Raw genomic sequence first — 15,000 nt, 5'->3', positions numbered from 1 at the left:
GTGAGTGAGTGAGTGAGTGAGTGAGTGAGTGAGTGAGTGAGTGAGTGAGTGAGTGAGGGAGTGAGTGGCTGAGCGAGCAAGCGAGTGAGTTAAATGAATAAGGAGTGAGTGAACGAATGGGTAAATCGGCAGGAAATTGAAAGAGAGAAATAGTGATAGATATAAATCAAGAGAATGACACGATAATTAAAAAAAAGCATCCCGCACTGTATCGCCCTTTCCACAAAAAACAGTCGAAAAATGAGGAGCAAAAAGACTGGCGAACTGCACGACATATTATAACAGAGGGCAGCACCAGCTCCGCCCTTCCGTACACGACCCAAAACACAGTCAGTCCCTGGGTGTGCACGCCGCAGACATCACGTACTTCCTTCCTCCTTCTTTCCGTGCATCTGCAACGAATCGATGAAAAAAAAGGAAAAAAAAAACACGGTCAAAAAATAATTTCCGAAAGATAAAAATTGCGATTCTTAATCTACCCAAAAACTTGGATAAACACTGCCAGAACTTCATTAAAGTACTCCCTTGTGAGTTTCCACGAGTTGCACTCACGAGCTTGACGGTCGAGGGGTTTAATGGGCGAACTTCTTGCGACCTTTCCGAGCTTATGATTGGTCTTAAGAGCTTTTGTGAGTTCTTCCTGACGGCCAAGGTCACCGCCGACTGCTCGCGCCAGCTGATAATTGGGATGTAATGCCGGTGGATTTTTTTCTGATTCTTTTAACGGAGTCAAAATCCGTGTAATGGAGACAGTTATGAATGCGTGTGTGTCTATGCAGGAAATGCTGTAATAGAATAAAATAAAGCATACTTCTCTTGCACTCTCTCTTTTTTTATCTCTCTCGTTACATGCACGAACTCCTGTTGTTCAACATGCAGTTCCTAATAAGTAATAAGTAGATCACCTTCGACACGCCATAATTCTCTCTCGTTAATGTGAACACGTTCTGAATTCTTTGTATTATATACCAAACATACACACAAACTCGGACAACCAAACACACACACACACACACACACACACACACACACACACACACACACACACACACACACACACACACACACACACACACACACACACACACACACACACACACACACACACACACACACTGACAGTTCACATACATACACCCCTACGGTCATCAGTGAATAGGTCAATGTTGTTCGTGTGTATCATTGTTTACGTTAGTCAGCTGACTTGCAGGGCGCGGCAGCCACCTGCTTTCAAACGCTCGCCAGCTGCCCCCTCCCTCCTCCCCCCGAACCTCCTTCCCTAGCGCATGTGTCGAGGAGTTTACCCAGCACTTGATCCACTTGGGGTTTATGGGCAGCTGCATTATTCGTATTTAGGTAGGTGGAGGGAGTGAGGCTGTGGGGGGAAGGGGGGTAAACGGGTATTTAGGATATAAATTTGATATGGTTAAGTGCTTCGAGCAAATACAAAAGGATAAATACACACTACGCTCGCTCGCTAATTGAGGTGTAAATGCAAACATGTAAACTATCGTCCATGAAAGCCTATATTAATATTGTTCTAAAATATAAAATTCAAATCATTTTTTCAACTATTAAAGTGAATATACAAGAAAGAGCTGGAATCCAAATCTAAATCTCTACTGCATTTCTTTCCTTACTGTGTTTGTTTTTCAAACAAAGCAGAGGGCAGTCCTCAAGTCGTAGTCGCCTCTAATAAGCAAATTCTATTAAGTTATCGCGAGTCATCATCGGTATTCAAGGTGTGTGTCGCGCGTGGGGTTAGGGAGGAGGGTGTGGGGGCGAGGAAAGAACCCCGGCCTGGTAAGCTTACGGAACTGGTTTACAAAGCCAATTACCATCACCATAATCCCTCCCAGTCCCCATCACAATCAACAGCACAATGAAGAAGGATGGTTAGGGAGAGAAGAGGAAGAAATACGGGCAAAATCCACAATCAGACGACAGATGACGGACGGGTGTCGGGGCAAGACAAACAGACAGACGTGGCGCCACAATGCCACTTGACTAACGGACGGAGGCACTAAGCGACTCCGAAATCGCGGATAATATGGAAGGGTCGCGTCCTTTACGAAATCCCCCCCCTCCTTAATCCCTGTTCCGTTGGGATTTACCTGTGTCCAAAGGGACGTCTACTTACTAAACGTCTGAAAATAGATGGCCCTGAGATGCTTCGCTCGCTCAGAGTAGCAAGTACTGAATGCAGCAGACTAAACAATGACGCTTGGTATTCAAAGATTTATATGAGAGTAAGAGGTACATTCCGATAATGGAAAAAAACAATGGAGAAAAAACAAACAACTCTTCTTTTCTCTTATCAGCTTACCCACTTACAACCCGATACCCTAAGAATATAAACGAACTTGTCAAAAACCGCAAAATGCCTTTTTCTTTCTTTATCTTTGAGCTCTATCCTCCCTCTCTGCCTTTGTCTATACGTCTGTCTGTCTCTGCCTGCTTGTCTGTCTCTCTTTCTTTCCTTCTCTCTTTCCTCTCTCCCTCTCTCTCTCTCTCTCTCTCTCTCTCTCTCTCTCTCTCTCTCTCTCTCTCTCTCTCTCTCTCTCTCTCTCTCTCTCTCTCTCTCTCTCTCTCTCTCTCTCTCTCTCTCTCTCTCTCTCTCAGTCACTCTTTAAAGTTCTATCTTCAGGGTACACTAGACCCTCCACGACTGCACTCAGAGTTTATTTACTATAACCATCCACCCCCATCAACCCTTCAATCATAGGCAAACATGCACGTCCCGCCCACCACCCAGGTAGAAGGGGAGGACTTGCCTACAAGACGTTAAGTGCCCCCCCCCCCCCCCACGGCCCTTTCCGACCAACCCATAACAAGGGTAAGTAACGAAGTCGGATGAACATCTCCGTCGGTGGGCAAAGCTAGATGGTGGGTGTGGGGTAGGGGAGGGGGAGGGAGGGCACGCAAAAGTAGGAAAGGGTGCAGAAGGAGGGAGGGGGAAGGGGGTTGGAGGGGAAGGGGGTTGGAGAGGAAGGGGGGTTGGATGAGGGCTTGAGGGAGAGGTGAAGATCCCCTCCGTGATTAGCAAAAGGACGAGAGGGAGAGGGAGAGGTCGAAAAGTCGGGATTGAGAGGGTAGTTTGGCCGAGAGGGAAAGGAGAAAGATCAGGTCTCCCGTGACCTGTCTCCTCCAGGGATTAAAAACCTATTACCAAACAGGACACAAACAAAAAAAGGCTAATGGGAACGCGAAACCTCCGACAACTACCGGCCCGCGTTCCCCCAGCCGCTCTTCCCTGCTCGACGGACAGCGCAGCGGGACGGGAACGCGCCTTTGTCCCGCTGCGTGCTTGGTCCTCGCGCGCCGGCTGCTCGGACACGCATTTTTTCACTAGCCTTGCTAATTACTTGTATTAGATAATATGAAAAAAGAAAAGGAAAAAGGAAATACTGAGGAGAAAAGATAGCACCAAAGCATACAAAAGGAACGGAAGGATATGATAACAGGGAGACATGTAAGGATGAGAATAAAATGATCGGAGAGGCAACGACTGCCGCGATGTCCACTTTGGCTGTCACGTGGATCGCAAAGCAGGAAGGGGGCGAGGAAGAGGAAAGGAAGGGAGGGGGGTGGGGGTGGAGGTGAGGGAGCCAGCGGTGTCGGCGGCGTGGCGGGACCGTTACTCCGCCCCGGTAGTTCCTCTGTCAATCATGGGTCGACCAATGTACACCTCGCCCTGCTTCTAGACACACTGTTTCACACACACACACACACACACACACACACACACACACACACACACACACACACACACACACACACACACACACACACACACACTACACACACACATACGTACACACGCGTACGAATTGAGCGTGGAACATTTGCAATATTCGGTAATTCTTCGGTAAGTCTTTCGTCCCCACCTTTAGTTGCCTCTCTCGTTTCCTTTTTTATCATTGTCCGGGGAACGTACTCTGAACATCCATTCCTTTCTACATTTTTGTCTTGTTTTTTATGACGAAGAAATAAAATGTTCCTTTTTTCTTTTTCGGTGAATGCGGGAGTTCCGGGTTCCCCTCTCCCCTCCTCCCTCCCTCCCTCCTCCCCATCTCCTGCCCCCGAGCGAAGCGCTGATAATGACCAGATCGGCTTCCTCGATCACTCGATGAAAGAGCGCTGTTCCAGGATCGTTATACGCTTTTTATCTCCATCTCAAATGTCATTTTTTAAAAACATTTCTACATCTCGTGCGTACGTGACGGCCCGACCCACGCCCGAGATTACTCCGGATTAACCAATCAGAAATAGAATTACCCAAAGGACGCCTATTGCTGCGCTCTTTGTTTCAAACGTTGCGCAAAGGGCATCATGTGTACGAGCGGTGATATCCTGAAGCCCCAGGGGATGCTGCAATATGGCATTTACGATGTTAGAACTGCAATTAATGCTTCACTGCTTGTGTAAGTGTTCTACATAAAGGAAGTGCAAATCTCAAGCCGCGAAGACGTACTCACACTATTACACACACACACACACGCACACGCACACGCACACGCACACACACGCACACACACACACACGCACACACACGCACACACACACACGCACAGCGCCCTCGTCCCACCACCTTCTCCGGCAACAAAGGCGAAGGCGCGTCCGCGAACGGCTCCCCCCTGACGGCGGCGAGCGAGGGCGATGGCAGACTCGTTGTCATTTCCCGCGTACTCCGCCGTCCGCACCCGCGTCGGCGAAGGTGTAATGGCGGGAGTGGCGGGCCGCCGCGTGACTGGTATGGGAAGCTCGAGTTTTTGCGGTGTTCCGAGGGCCGCGCGGGCCAGCGCCACCTCCATTCTCGCTGTTAGTTGCGTGAGGTTGCACTCAGAGGGGCACTCTGCCCATTCGTCTGTTCATGTGCATCCGGTTGTTGAAGCAAAAGCCGTTTGGGAATCTTACGATTTTATACCAACACATGAAGAATATAAAACATTTAAATAAATAAAAGAATCCTTCGGTCCGATCGTGGTAGCGTTTGCGATTCGGCGGCACAGCGCTTATTATCGAGGTTACGCCTTGCCGGCAGAACAAAAGCAGTGAGAGGCAATCCGGCCGCACGTGCACCGCCTTGCTGGATTACTCTGCAGGAAGGTTTACAGAGTCGACAATGCGGCAAGAACTGGGAAAACCTTCTCAATAAAAACGTTATTTATAATTCCTGAATGGCACGATGTGCTGAAAAAAAACTCCAATAAAAAATCGCTTGCAGTAAATACCACAGAAATTGTTTGAATTTATGAAACAATTTGAAAAGGGATGTCGGGGGAACTTGGACAGACAAATGGAGACGTTACTTTGTTCTTATAAAGAAAATATACGTTGTCGATTATCTTACAAGACCACTTCATGGCAATTCAACTCTATCGCAAAGCGTCCAGAACTTTCGCCTTCCACGCACATGATTAGCTATAATCCATCTTTAATATGAACGTCTCTCGTTCACCGAAAAGAGTCCCGCAAACATCTCGTTTCCGCGGAATTCTCCAACAGCCGCAGCAGTTCCCTCGCCTCGGCCCAGACCACACCGGCGCGCAGTTTTGTCTCGAGGAAATGAGTGGCCGTGAAGAGCTGCTGAAGGGCCACAGGCGATCTAAGGATTGTATGAACCGTCGCTGATGATTCCGGACGCCTCGGGCCACCATCGCAAAAAGGCAAATTATTGGTGTTCCTACTGACACCGCCGATGAGGGGCTGTCACTAATAAGCCGACTCTCTCAAAGCGATGTCAGCTAAGACATAAGGAGCATAATAAGAAATAAGAGATAATAAGCTAGACTACTTCATATGAACGTGTTGCAGAAAGGTAGCAGTATAGAGTGAGCAAATGGTTACAAGTGACGTAAGCAACAAAAAAGTAAATAATACCAAAAATGTAATATAACGGAACAAAAAGTCCCTGAGGAAATGTACTTAGTAAACTTCCCGGCAAAGAACACGCCAGCATTTTGTTCATACCTACATGATAAACCTCAAAGTTTATACTGACCAAATAAATACTCTTAAGGCATAGTGTTTCTTATTTCACGAGTGAATTAAGTACATATAAGAGATCATATAATCTAGGAAGAACTTATATATCTGGAGAATGAATAACAAAACATTATAACAAGTTGATACAGTGCTAGAAAAAGCCACTACACAGTACGCCTATTTCGTGTGTAGTTTCTTCTTCCTGAAGGCGAAGACACCGCTGACGCTTACCTGCATGCCAGCTCTTCCTGACCATGGATGAGGGCGGAGGTTCTGGCACAACTTTGGGTGACTGCACGCCCACACCCATGCTCCTGCGGTCACCAGGGGCGCGGTTGAGCGCCTTCAACATGGGGATGGGCATGGCGGAGGTCTTGGGGCGTGGGCGGGGTTGGGTGTCGGGTGTGGGCGTCAGGGTGGGCAGTGGATACTCAGGCAACTCCACAAGACCCACACAATTTTATGATACTACACATGAGTCACGGCTATTTTCTGGCTACTTAATGAGTTAACTTTCTTAACACATACGTCGCTCGCAAATAGGAGTTCAAGTCTGCACTAATCCTCATGTTTATCTTTCATCTCTTTTTAGCAATAAAATCCTTGATCCTTCATTTCCATTAAGATCTTTGCTTTCACTCTAAAGGACTGGAAATGGTAGAAGCTTTTTGGTGACATGATAAAACTTCTAGAGTACAATAACAGTAATAATAATAATAATAATAATAATAATAATAATAATAATAATAATAATAATAATAATAATAATAATAATAATAATAATAATAATAATAATAATAATAATAATAATAATAACAATAACAATAATAACGAAAAATAATAACAATAATGATGATAATAATAATAAAATATAGAAAAAATATAATAATGGTAATGATATTAATGGCGATAACGAAAACGAAGATGAAAACGACAATGATGATTATAATGATGATCATGATATCATGATGATGATAATGATGATAAAAATAATAATGATGATGATGATAATAATAATAATAACAACTACAACAACAACAATAACAATAAAAATAATCATAATAATAATGCCAAAAAATAATAAACAACAATAATATTATAAAAATAATGAAAACAATAATGGTTACAATAATAATAATATAATGGAAATGATAATAAAACGAAGGGGAATCATAATGATAAAAAAAAAACAGCGGAGAATCCTCGGGGTAATACATGAAAACGTAAGGACGCAGACTACCATGAAGAGAAGTGGGGGGGGGGGGGTTGCTACGTCATTCCCACAACCGCCAACATCCATGAGGCTGAAACTTTATACACCTTGCAACCCCCCCCCCCCTTACTGACCTCCTCCTCCTGGATTTCTCTTTTACTCCTTGTATCATCTTCGTCTGGTAGAGGATGTGAACCAACAGTTAGGCATATTGAGACATTTCGTGCTTCCCGTCTTGGCCTGTGTTTACGTGACTTCCCCCCCCCTTTGAGATCTTATCATTCGCAGGTCCAAAATACCTCGTCTTTACGCTATGCCTCTTCGCGTCACAGATGTTGAGGGGAAAAGGGCTCCCCAAGACGGAATGCTCCCTTAGCTGTCGAGGCTTAAAGGCAGTCTCCCTCCCGAGTTCTTCGCGGGGACAGAAAAAATGGCGTTAGGGAATAAATCAGTGTCGGGCGTGCCGAATGCGTGACATTCTACTCATTGGAATCGGTGACATTTCCGAAATCTATTGTCACTTTCAGTAGCCTTGACAGTGGGGAGGAGTCCTTAAAACCTAAAGGTTACACACACACGCACACACACATACACACACATCGCACGCACGCACGCACGCACACTCACACACACACACGCACAGTATCTTGGTAAAATCCTGAAAATACAGACTTCACTTGTTCGCCTCGACGTCCTCGCCCCCCCCCCCTGTCCAACTACCTCCCAAGAGGCCTACGAAAGCTCCGGTAACAGCCTCGCCGAATGACCCCGCCGAAGATTTACGACCGGCCTGGCCAGCTCGAAAGCGCGATCACGCATGCGGGCGGCCGAGGAATAGCCGCGTGCGGGTAAACCTCGGAATGTCCTCTCGGTCGGATATTACCTTTTCGGCGCCGCGAAACGTGTAAACTTTTCCTAGTGGTAGGCCTATAGCTACTCGTTAGAATTCATTTTAAAAAGCCATAAACACAAACACACATTCATACATACATACATAAACGCAACCACACACATTCATACATACATACGTGCACACACACACAGATCTTCAATTCCGATCCGTCAATTATCGAGTCCTCAACAAGTGGTCGTCTGGCGCGCCGGGATCTTCAACGCAATAAAATCTCTCTGGCAACTAAGTGCGACCTGTAATTTGCTAATTGTCGACAAAGCGCTTGCGAGCCTCAAGCCACGGGATGATAGCAACAAGCAAGAGCGTGTGCGTTCCTCGGAGTCATCAATGAATATTCATTAACCGTCTGGACGCACCGTGGAAGACGTCGGAAGGAGGAACGCACTAAATAAGGGGGGATAAATTGCCTCCCGCCATCTTGGGGATCCCAGATCTCCATCATCTCCGGACACGCGCTGGCCCCTTAATGCCTCGCCAGCACGGCCCGGCCACGGCGCCCGACGCACATACATCACGGGAAATGTGTGTGTGTATAGACGGCAAAGGAGAAGAGGAGAGGAAAGGGAAGGGGGAGGAAGGGATGGAGAGGGAGGGAGAAAGGGATTTAAGGGAAGGAGGAAGGCAGGGGAGGAAGAAGAGATAGAGAGGGGGGAGGGGAGAGAGAAGAGAGAGAAGAGAGAGAGAGAGAGGGGGGGGGATAAAGAGACAGATAAATAGGCAGCATGAGAAGCAACATAAGAGACGACGAAATAAACAAGAGAGGTTCAAACTGAGGATATGGATAGGCGGCGAGAAAGAGATGGAGATGAAGGCGGATAAAGAGAACGAGGTTTCCAGAGAGAGAAAGAGAGCGAGAGCAAGAGAGGAAATATCTCGACCACGAGGACCTACATAGCGACCTTCCCACTCGCCCATCGCCCCCGCCTGCCTTCTACGAAACCTCTGACCAAAATGGGCGTCAACTTGCTGCCACCTGTCACGTCCCATAGATTAATCTGTCATATACCCGCCTCAGAACTCGCCTGACGTCCCGGGCTGACGTGGGAGCTGACACTTGGTTTATCTCGTCAACGTCTTGCTTGTGCGCTGACGCTGATTGCCTTGTTTGCCCCAAAGTGCGTCGAAAATTTAAGCCGACGCGCCCCTGCTCGACAAACCCATTAAGTCTTCAAATCAAAATACATAATTTTCCGTTATGTAAGCAACTGTCGTAAATATGTAAATGTACAACCCTTATTTAAGTTTAAAGGTCCCTCTGGCTACTCTTCCAGGTCTCTTATGAATAACAGCTTTCCTGAAGTAGAAATTGGAATGGGATGAAATCTTATTCAAACTCATATAGATAAATTTAAGTGATAAAAATAATAATGGCGACGGTGGTGAAGAAAATGATGATGTTGATGAAGATGAAGATGATATTGATAAATGATGATGTTGATGATGAAGATATTGATAAATGATGATGTTGATGATGAAGATATTGATAAATGATGATGACGATGATCGTGGATTGGGTTATAAAATAATAATGAAAAAGTTAACAATCCTAACAGAGTTGAGAGAGAGAGAGAGAGAGAGAGAGAGAGCGAGAGAGAGAGAGAGTGAGAGAGAGAGAGAGAGAGAGAGAGAGAGAGAGAGAGAGAGAGAGAGAGAGAGAGAGAGAGAGAGAGAGAGAGAGATTCCCCTTGTAACGAATCCGTAATGCAGTAGCTGACCACCAGGACAAGATCACCGGCCTGTCCTTGGCTACGAAGCTCCGGTGAATGAAAGACTTATTATACATGGCAACGCTGGTGAACAGAACACCTAAGGTTATCTCGACCAGTGAGTTGTGTTGTGTGTACAGTGTGCTGCGTGTATTCGCAAACAAACAAGAAAAATAAAAAAAAGTTCCGGTAAAGAAACTGGAAATAAAATTCTTCCAACGTAGCTTGCTGGTTAAGTGTGGCTGACCATCACAGTCATCAGTACAGCCGCCACTGCGTACTTCCGTTATTACTGAGTTCTCTGGACTGTACAACTCCCAAAGCATTACATTTACATTTTACCATTTCAGCTGCAACCATCAAACACCAGTGCTAAACCACAAGCATTCATTCATTCATTCATTCTCTCTCTCTCTCTCTCTCTCTCTCTCTCTCTCTCTCTCTCTCTCTCTCTCTCTCTCTCTCTCTCTCTCTCTCTCTCTCTCTCTCTCTCTCTCTCTCTCTCTCTCTCTCTCTCTCAATCATTAGTTTTTGTTCTTTCTCTTATCATCTCCGTTTCTTTCTCTCACTTTTATTATACCACTTTCTTACTCTTTCCATTTCCTCTCTCTCTCTCTCAATCATTAGTTTTCTTCTTTCTCTTATCATCTCCCTTATTTCTCTCACTTTTATATACCACTTTCTTACTCTTTCCATTTCCTCTCTCTCCTCTCCTCTCCTCTCCTCTCCTCTCCTCTCCTCTCTCTCTCTCTCTCTCTCTCTCTCTCTCTCTCTCTCTCTCTCTCTCTCTCTCTCTCTCTCTCTCTCATCCCTATCCCTCTCTCCCCTTCAACACACATGTTCTCCCTCATGTTCCTCAGCCCCGGCCCCCGGGGACCACTACAGAACTCCACCCTGGTCACAAGCCTCTCTTCACTCTGGAAAACAATTACACGCCAACCGAGGTACCAACGGCCTACCTGTACCTCACAAATCCCAAGCCGTTTGTAAGACACACAAAGAACAATTACCAAGCTACTGAGCCGTGTATGGTCCTTCTCGTGAAAAATAGGAATAAGGAATCTTAACCATTGAGTTCACGGAAGAACAGAGGATTGACAACCGTTATCTCGAAGGGGGAATACGCAGCCTGCCGAGCTTTAAATTTGATGATCTAGTTCCCGTGCTCCTCATAATATTTATGTGATCCATTACGAGTTCCGCATACAAATTACACAGGGCTTCCCCACAAGAAGCCGAACCGAGGGAAAAACTACACGCTTATATGACCCCTCTCAAAGACCACAGTTCAAGTCCAACAGTCCGTTTACAACACACACCACAGTACTCGACCGGGCGACCTCTAAGTCCCCCCACCGACCTTCCCACTCCATCCACCCCCTCTCTCCTCCACACAGGGCGGAGTCTCAAGTCACAGCACCACCTTTCAGGGCACGCCGCGGGCCCTTACTGATGCCCAGGGAGCGCGCGTCCATCACCGAGTGTGTGGCGAGTCGCGGCCGCAGAATGAATCACAAAACTCTCGGAAATCTGGCCAGAGATTAGGCGGAAAATTGCGAAAGGAGGTGGGTGGCGCGGGAGGTATGCAAATTGGGACACCGTTGGCATCCTGTTCTATGGAGCATGTAATTGAAATTAGCTACTCTCGTGCCTAATGCCCCTGGGCCTAATTCGGAGGAACAAGCCCACCTTTTCTCGGAGCTCTGATTCACTCACGCGAGCCCTCCCACATATCTGGGATGCTCCGTCGCGGCTCGACCGGCCTCGCGGTGTCCGGGGTCTCGAGTCTTCCCGTCTTCCTATATTTCTCCCTCTTCCTCCTACTTATACCCAAGAACTAGTAGTGACATAGCTTTGGTAATGCCAAGAGTGAAAATGACAGGGCATGAGGGCGAGGCCACATGGCAGGACAGCCTTATACCCGTGCCCAGGAAGACTGCTGACCACACAACCCGAGCTACCCACCCACACCTCCTGCCCGCCCGCCTACCCAGCATCTCACATTACCCTACTTCCTGCAGGAACCAATCTCCTGCCATTCATTTACCTGCCTCCCCCCCCCTCTTGGTAACATCCCGAGGAAGTCCTATCGCCCTCCTTCAGTTCGTGCAGAAAGCAGACTAACGGAACGCGTGGCGGACAAATTACAGTTCAAAATAACCTGCCTCTCGCAACTTCTTTTTGTTTGGCTGCATGATCGATGTGTCTGCGGAGAGCAGGCAAAAACTAACATTCGACCAGATAATTCACCTCGGCTCAGAATCTCACTCTACCAAATGTATTCTCATTTTCGCATCTGATTTTACTCCCTCCTCTCTTAGCGTTGCTCTCGTGGTCTTGGGCCCAGGTGCTCGTCAGATCAATACGCGCATGGTCGGAAGTTCGATAGGTAACAATCATAGATCTGCAGGCAATCGATACCGCCCCCTAATCCCCTACAGGAAAGGCGTCGGAGGGCGGGCGAGCGGTTCCCCACTTCGAAATCCTCTCCTACGGCGAACGTGATCTTCTCAGGACGCGCCGAGTAGCCACGGTCATCCAAGAACCACGGGGACACGGCCTTCGATGGGTGAGTCATGAGGGAATTCCCGACTCAAAAGGCAAGGCAGTAAACGTTGGACTAAATGCGGATTCGGGCTGCAGTGTTTATATCCCCTTTAGATTGCACAAACGTTGTTTTAGCTAAATTTTCCTAAGATGTGTTACAAAAGTAGCCGGGGGACCGGACGAACATCCTGGCGCAAACACAGTGGGATAATTATGTGCGTCACGTGCCCTTTTCCGCGTGAGTATAGTACCTCGAGTCGTCGTGACTCATGACTGACTCACCGAAATCTTATTTTCTGTCAACAAAAACACAAGGCAATCAATACACGTTACAATTTTCTTCAAGTAAGCACAGATGCACACGTTTAATCGTTTGTTCGCATTTATGTGTTTTCGCCCGCACGTTTTATTTATATATATGTTATGTATTTAAACGTATGTGTAACATACACATACACACGCACGCATGGACAGCTGTTCCAAGGGTTATTTTAGAGGAAGATCCATACTTATTGAAATTCCCGGATGGTCTATAATAACACCCTAAAACACCAACGGTATAATTACCGTATGATTTTATCTGTTGAAGGTTCATTACAATTTTGATATACAGTATCTCACAACACTTTCAAAACTATGGAGCACTGTCACTCTTTTTCCAATGTATATTATTTGACATAATTTCCAAAGTCACGCAAAATAACGTTTTTTCTCCACATGTGACACTGGATTCCCTGCATATTTTACACATACAGACACTCCACACCAATCACAAAGCAATAACTGCAAGATGCGACACAAAATCCCACACCTTGTATTAATAACCAAGTCTGAGACACTCCGACACTAGTCCACACGCTACAACAGTCAGGTGGAGACTGAGGCTCATCACGAGGAAACGTTTCGAGGTACTCGCCGTCCCTCACCTGGCGAAACTACACCCGCATCTCTTTTTCTTTCTCGTCGCTGTTTTGGTCTTTGCTGTGCGGAATAACACCTTCCCCTTATTTAAAAAGCGTGTCCTTTCCTATCGCACTGATAAAATTTTGGTTAACGAGGCCGTACTCATCGCATTACACTGAAGAAAACTTTTGGTTATCGTACATCTGCCGCTCAGCCCGAACCACCTTAACGTGCGTCCGGAGATGGGGGAGGGAGAGGGAGGGGAGGGGTTCTCCCGTACTTGACAGATCTGACGTTGATATCAAACATCGCATCATAATAAATCATTAATTAATAGTCGTTTCCGTGAAAATGACGAGCCTGATATTTGTACTTTGTCTTTTGAGCATTTAAGAGAAAAGGGAAGTCCTTAACACGAAACCCACAACACATTGCGTCAAAAATGAAGCAAATAATGTTATCATACGTATTCGCACAAAAACGAGCATTTTATTACATTACTGAATAGAGCCAGCCAAGGCGACAGGACTTTACGGAAATTATCAATAAAGATAATGGGGCAATACACAACGCCTCCCTCCTCCCTTTCCTCATCCCGCGACCCGCCTCCCGCCACAACACTTAGGCGGAAAATGTGGCTCAAAATCAGCTGATGGAGCACCTCTCTTCTCCCTCTTCCCTGGCACGCATACGTCCACTTAACCCCAATGAAAGAGGATAAAAATTCCGTGGAATGAGGCGATAAGAGAGGAGATAATCGCCACGGCACATCAAAAACAGAGACAGAAAACGTAAAGAACGCCTTCCGCGATGCCAAAATGAAGACACAGAAACCGTCCGAAATAATCCTATGATATTCCCTTGAGCGACCGCCTTAAAAAAGAAATTATCCTGAAGAACGACGTTGACAAAGAACGGACATGAGAGAAGGGTAAAACGTAAGCCCTCCAGGTTCACGTACAGTAATAAACGAGGGAAAGAAGGGGTGGGGGAGGGGGTACGGGGATGAGGTAGACTGGGCGGACATATCGTAAGAAAAGAGTGAAATGTAGAGAAGAAGAGGTTGGGGGAAGGGGTGGGGGACGGGGAAAGGAGAGGGGGGAGGTAAGGAAAGGCGTGGGAAAGGGAGAACAGACCCTGGGGAACGGGGGTGGAAAGGGCCGGGAATAAGGTACTAAACGGAGTAATGAACGTGTGAATGAAGACAAAGAAAGAGAGAAAAAGTGAGGACGCGAAACACGAGTATGCAAATATCAAGGCAAAGACAAACAATAGGAAGACAGCAAAGGCGGAAACTTTGGTTTACAATCTTAAAAAACTCGCAAGGCCACGGGCTGTTGTCAGAGACGTGTAATGCTATATATATATATATATATATATATATATATATATATATATATATATATATATATATATATATATATATATATATATATATATGTGTGTGTGTGTGTGTGTGTGTGTGTGTGTGTGTGTGTGTGTGTGTGTGTGTGTGTGTGTGTGTGTGTGTGTGTGTGTGTGTGTGTGTGTGTGTGTGTGTGTGTGTGTAGGTATATATATACATATATATACATATATATATATATATATATATATATACATATATATATATATATATATATATATATATATGTATGTATATTATATATATATATACATATACATAAACATATACATATACATATACATATATACACATATAAATACACATACATATACATATCTATCTA

General features: G+C 45.9%; 1 protein-coding gene across 16 annotated transcripts in view; it reads right to left on the bottom strand.

Moving 5' to 3' along the window:
* LOC113812565 (protein sickie) overlaps window positions 1–15,000 on the bottom strand; it is a 165,477-nt gene that overhangs the window by 83,341 nt on the left and 67,136 nt on the right. Inside the window, exons 1-2 of one of the 16 annotated variants that reach the window (XM_070123600.1) lie at window positions 13,179–13,246; window positions 6,220–6,636 (exon numbers count right to left, since the gene is read on the bottom strand). The exons of the other annotated variants lie outside the window; for them this stretch is intronic. Coding sequence (XP_069979701.1) covers window positions 6,220–6,352 — 133 coding nt within the window. The 5' untranslated portion in view covers window positions 6,353–6,636; window positions 13,179–13,246. Of the gene's footprint in view, window positions 1–6,219; window positions 6,637–13,178; window positions 13,247–15,000 lie in introns of those variants that run through there. 16 annotated transcript variants of the gene reach the window in all.

The sequence above is a fragment of the Penaeus vannamei genome, chromosome 7 (genome assembly GCF_042767895.1).
Source record: "Penaeus vannamei isolate JL-2024 chromosome 7, ASM4276789v1, whole genome shotgun sequence".
Classification (NCBI taxonomy): domain Eukaryota; kingdom Metazoa; phylum Arthropoda; class Malacostraca; order Decapoda; family Penaeidae; genus Penaeus; species Penaeus vannamei.
This window is presented reverse-complemented; position numbering and strand designations above follow the sequence as displayed.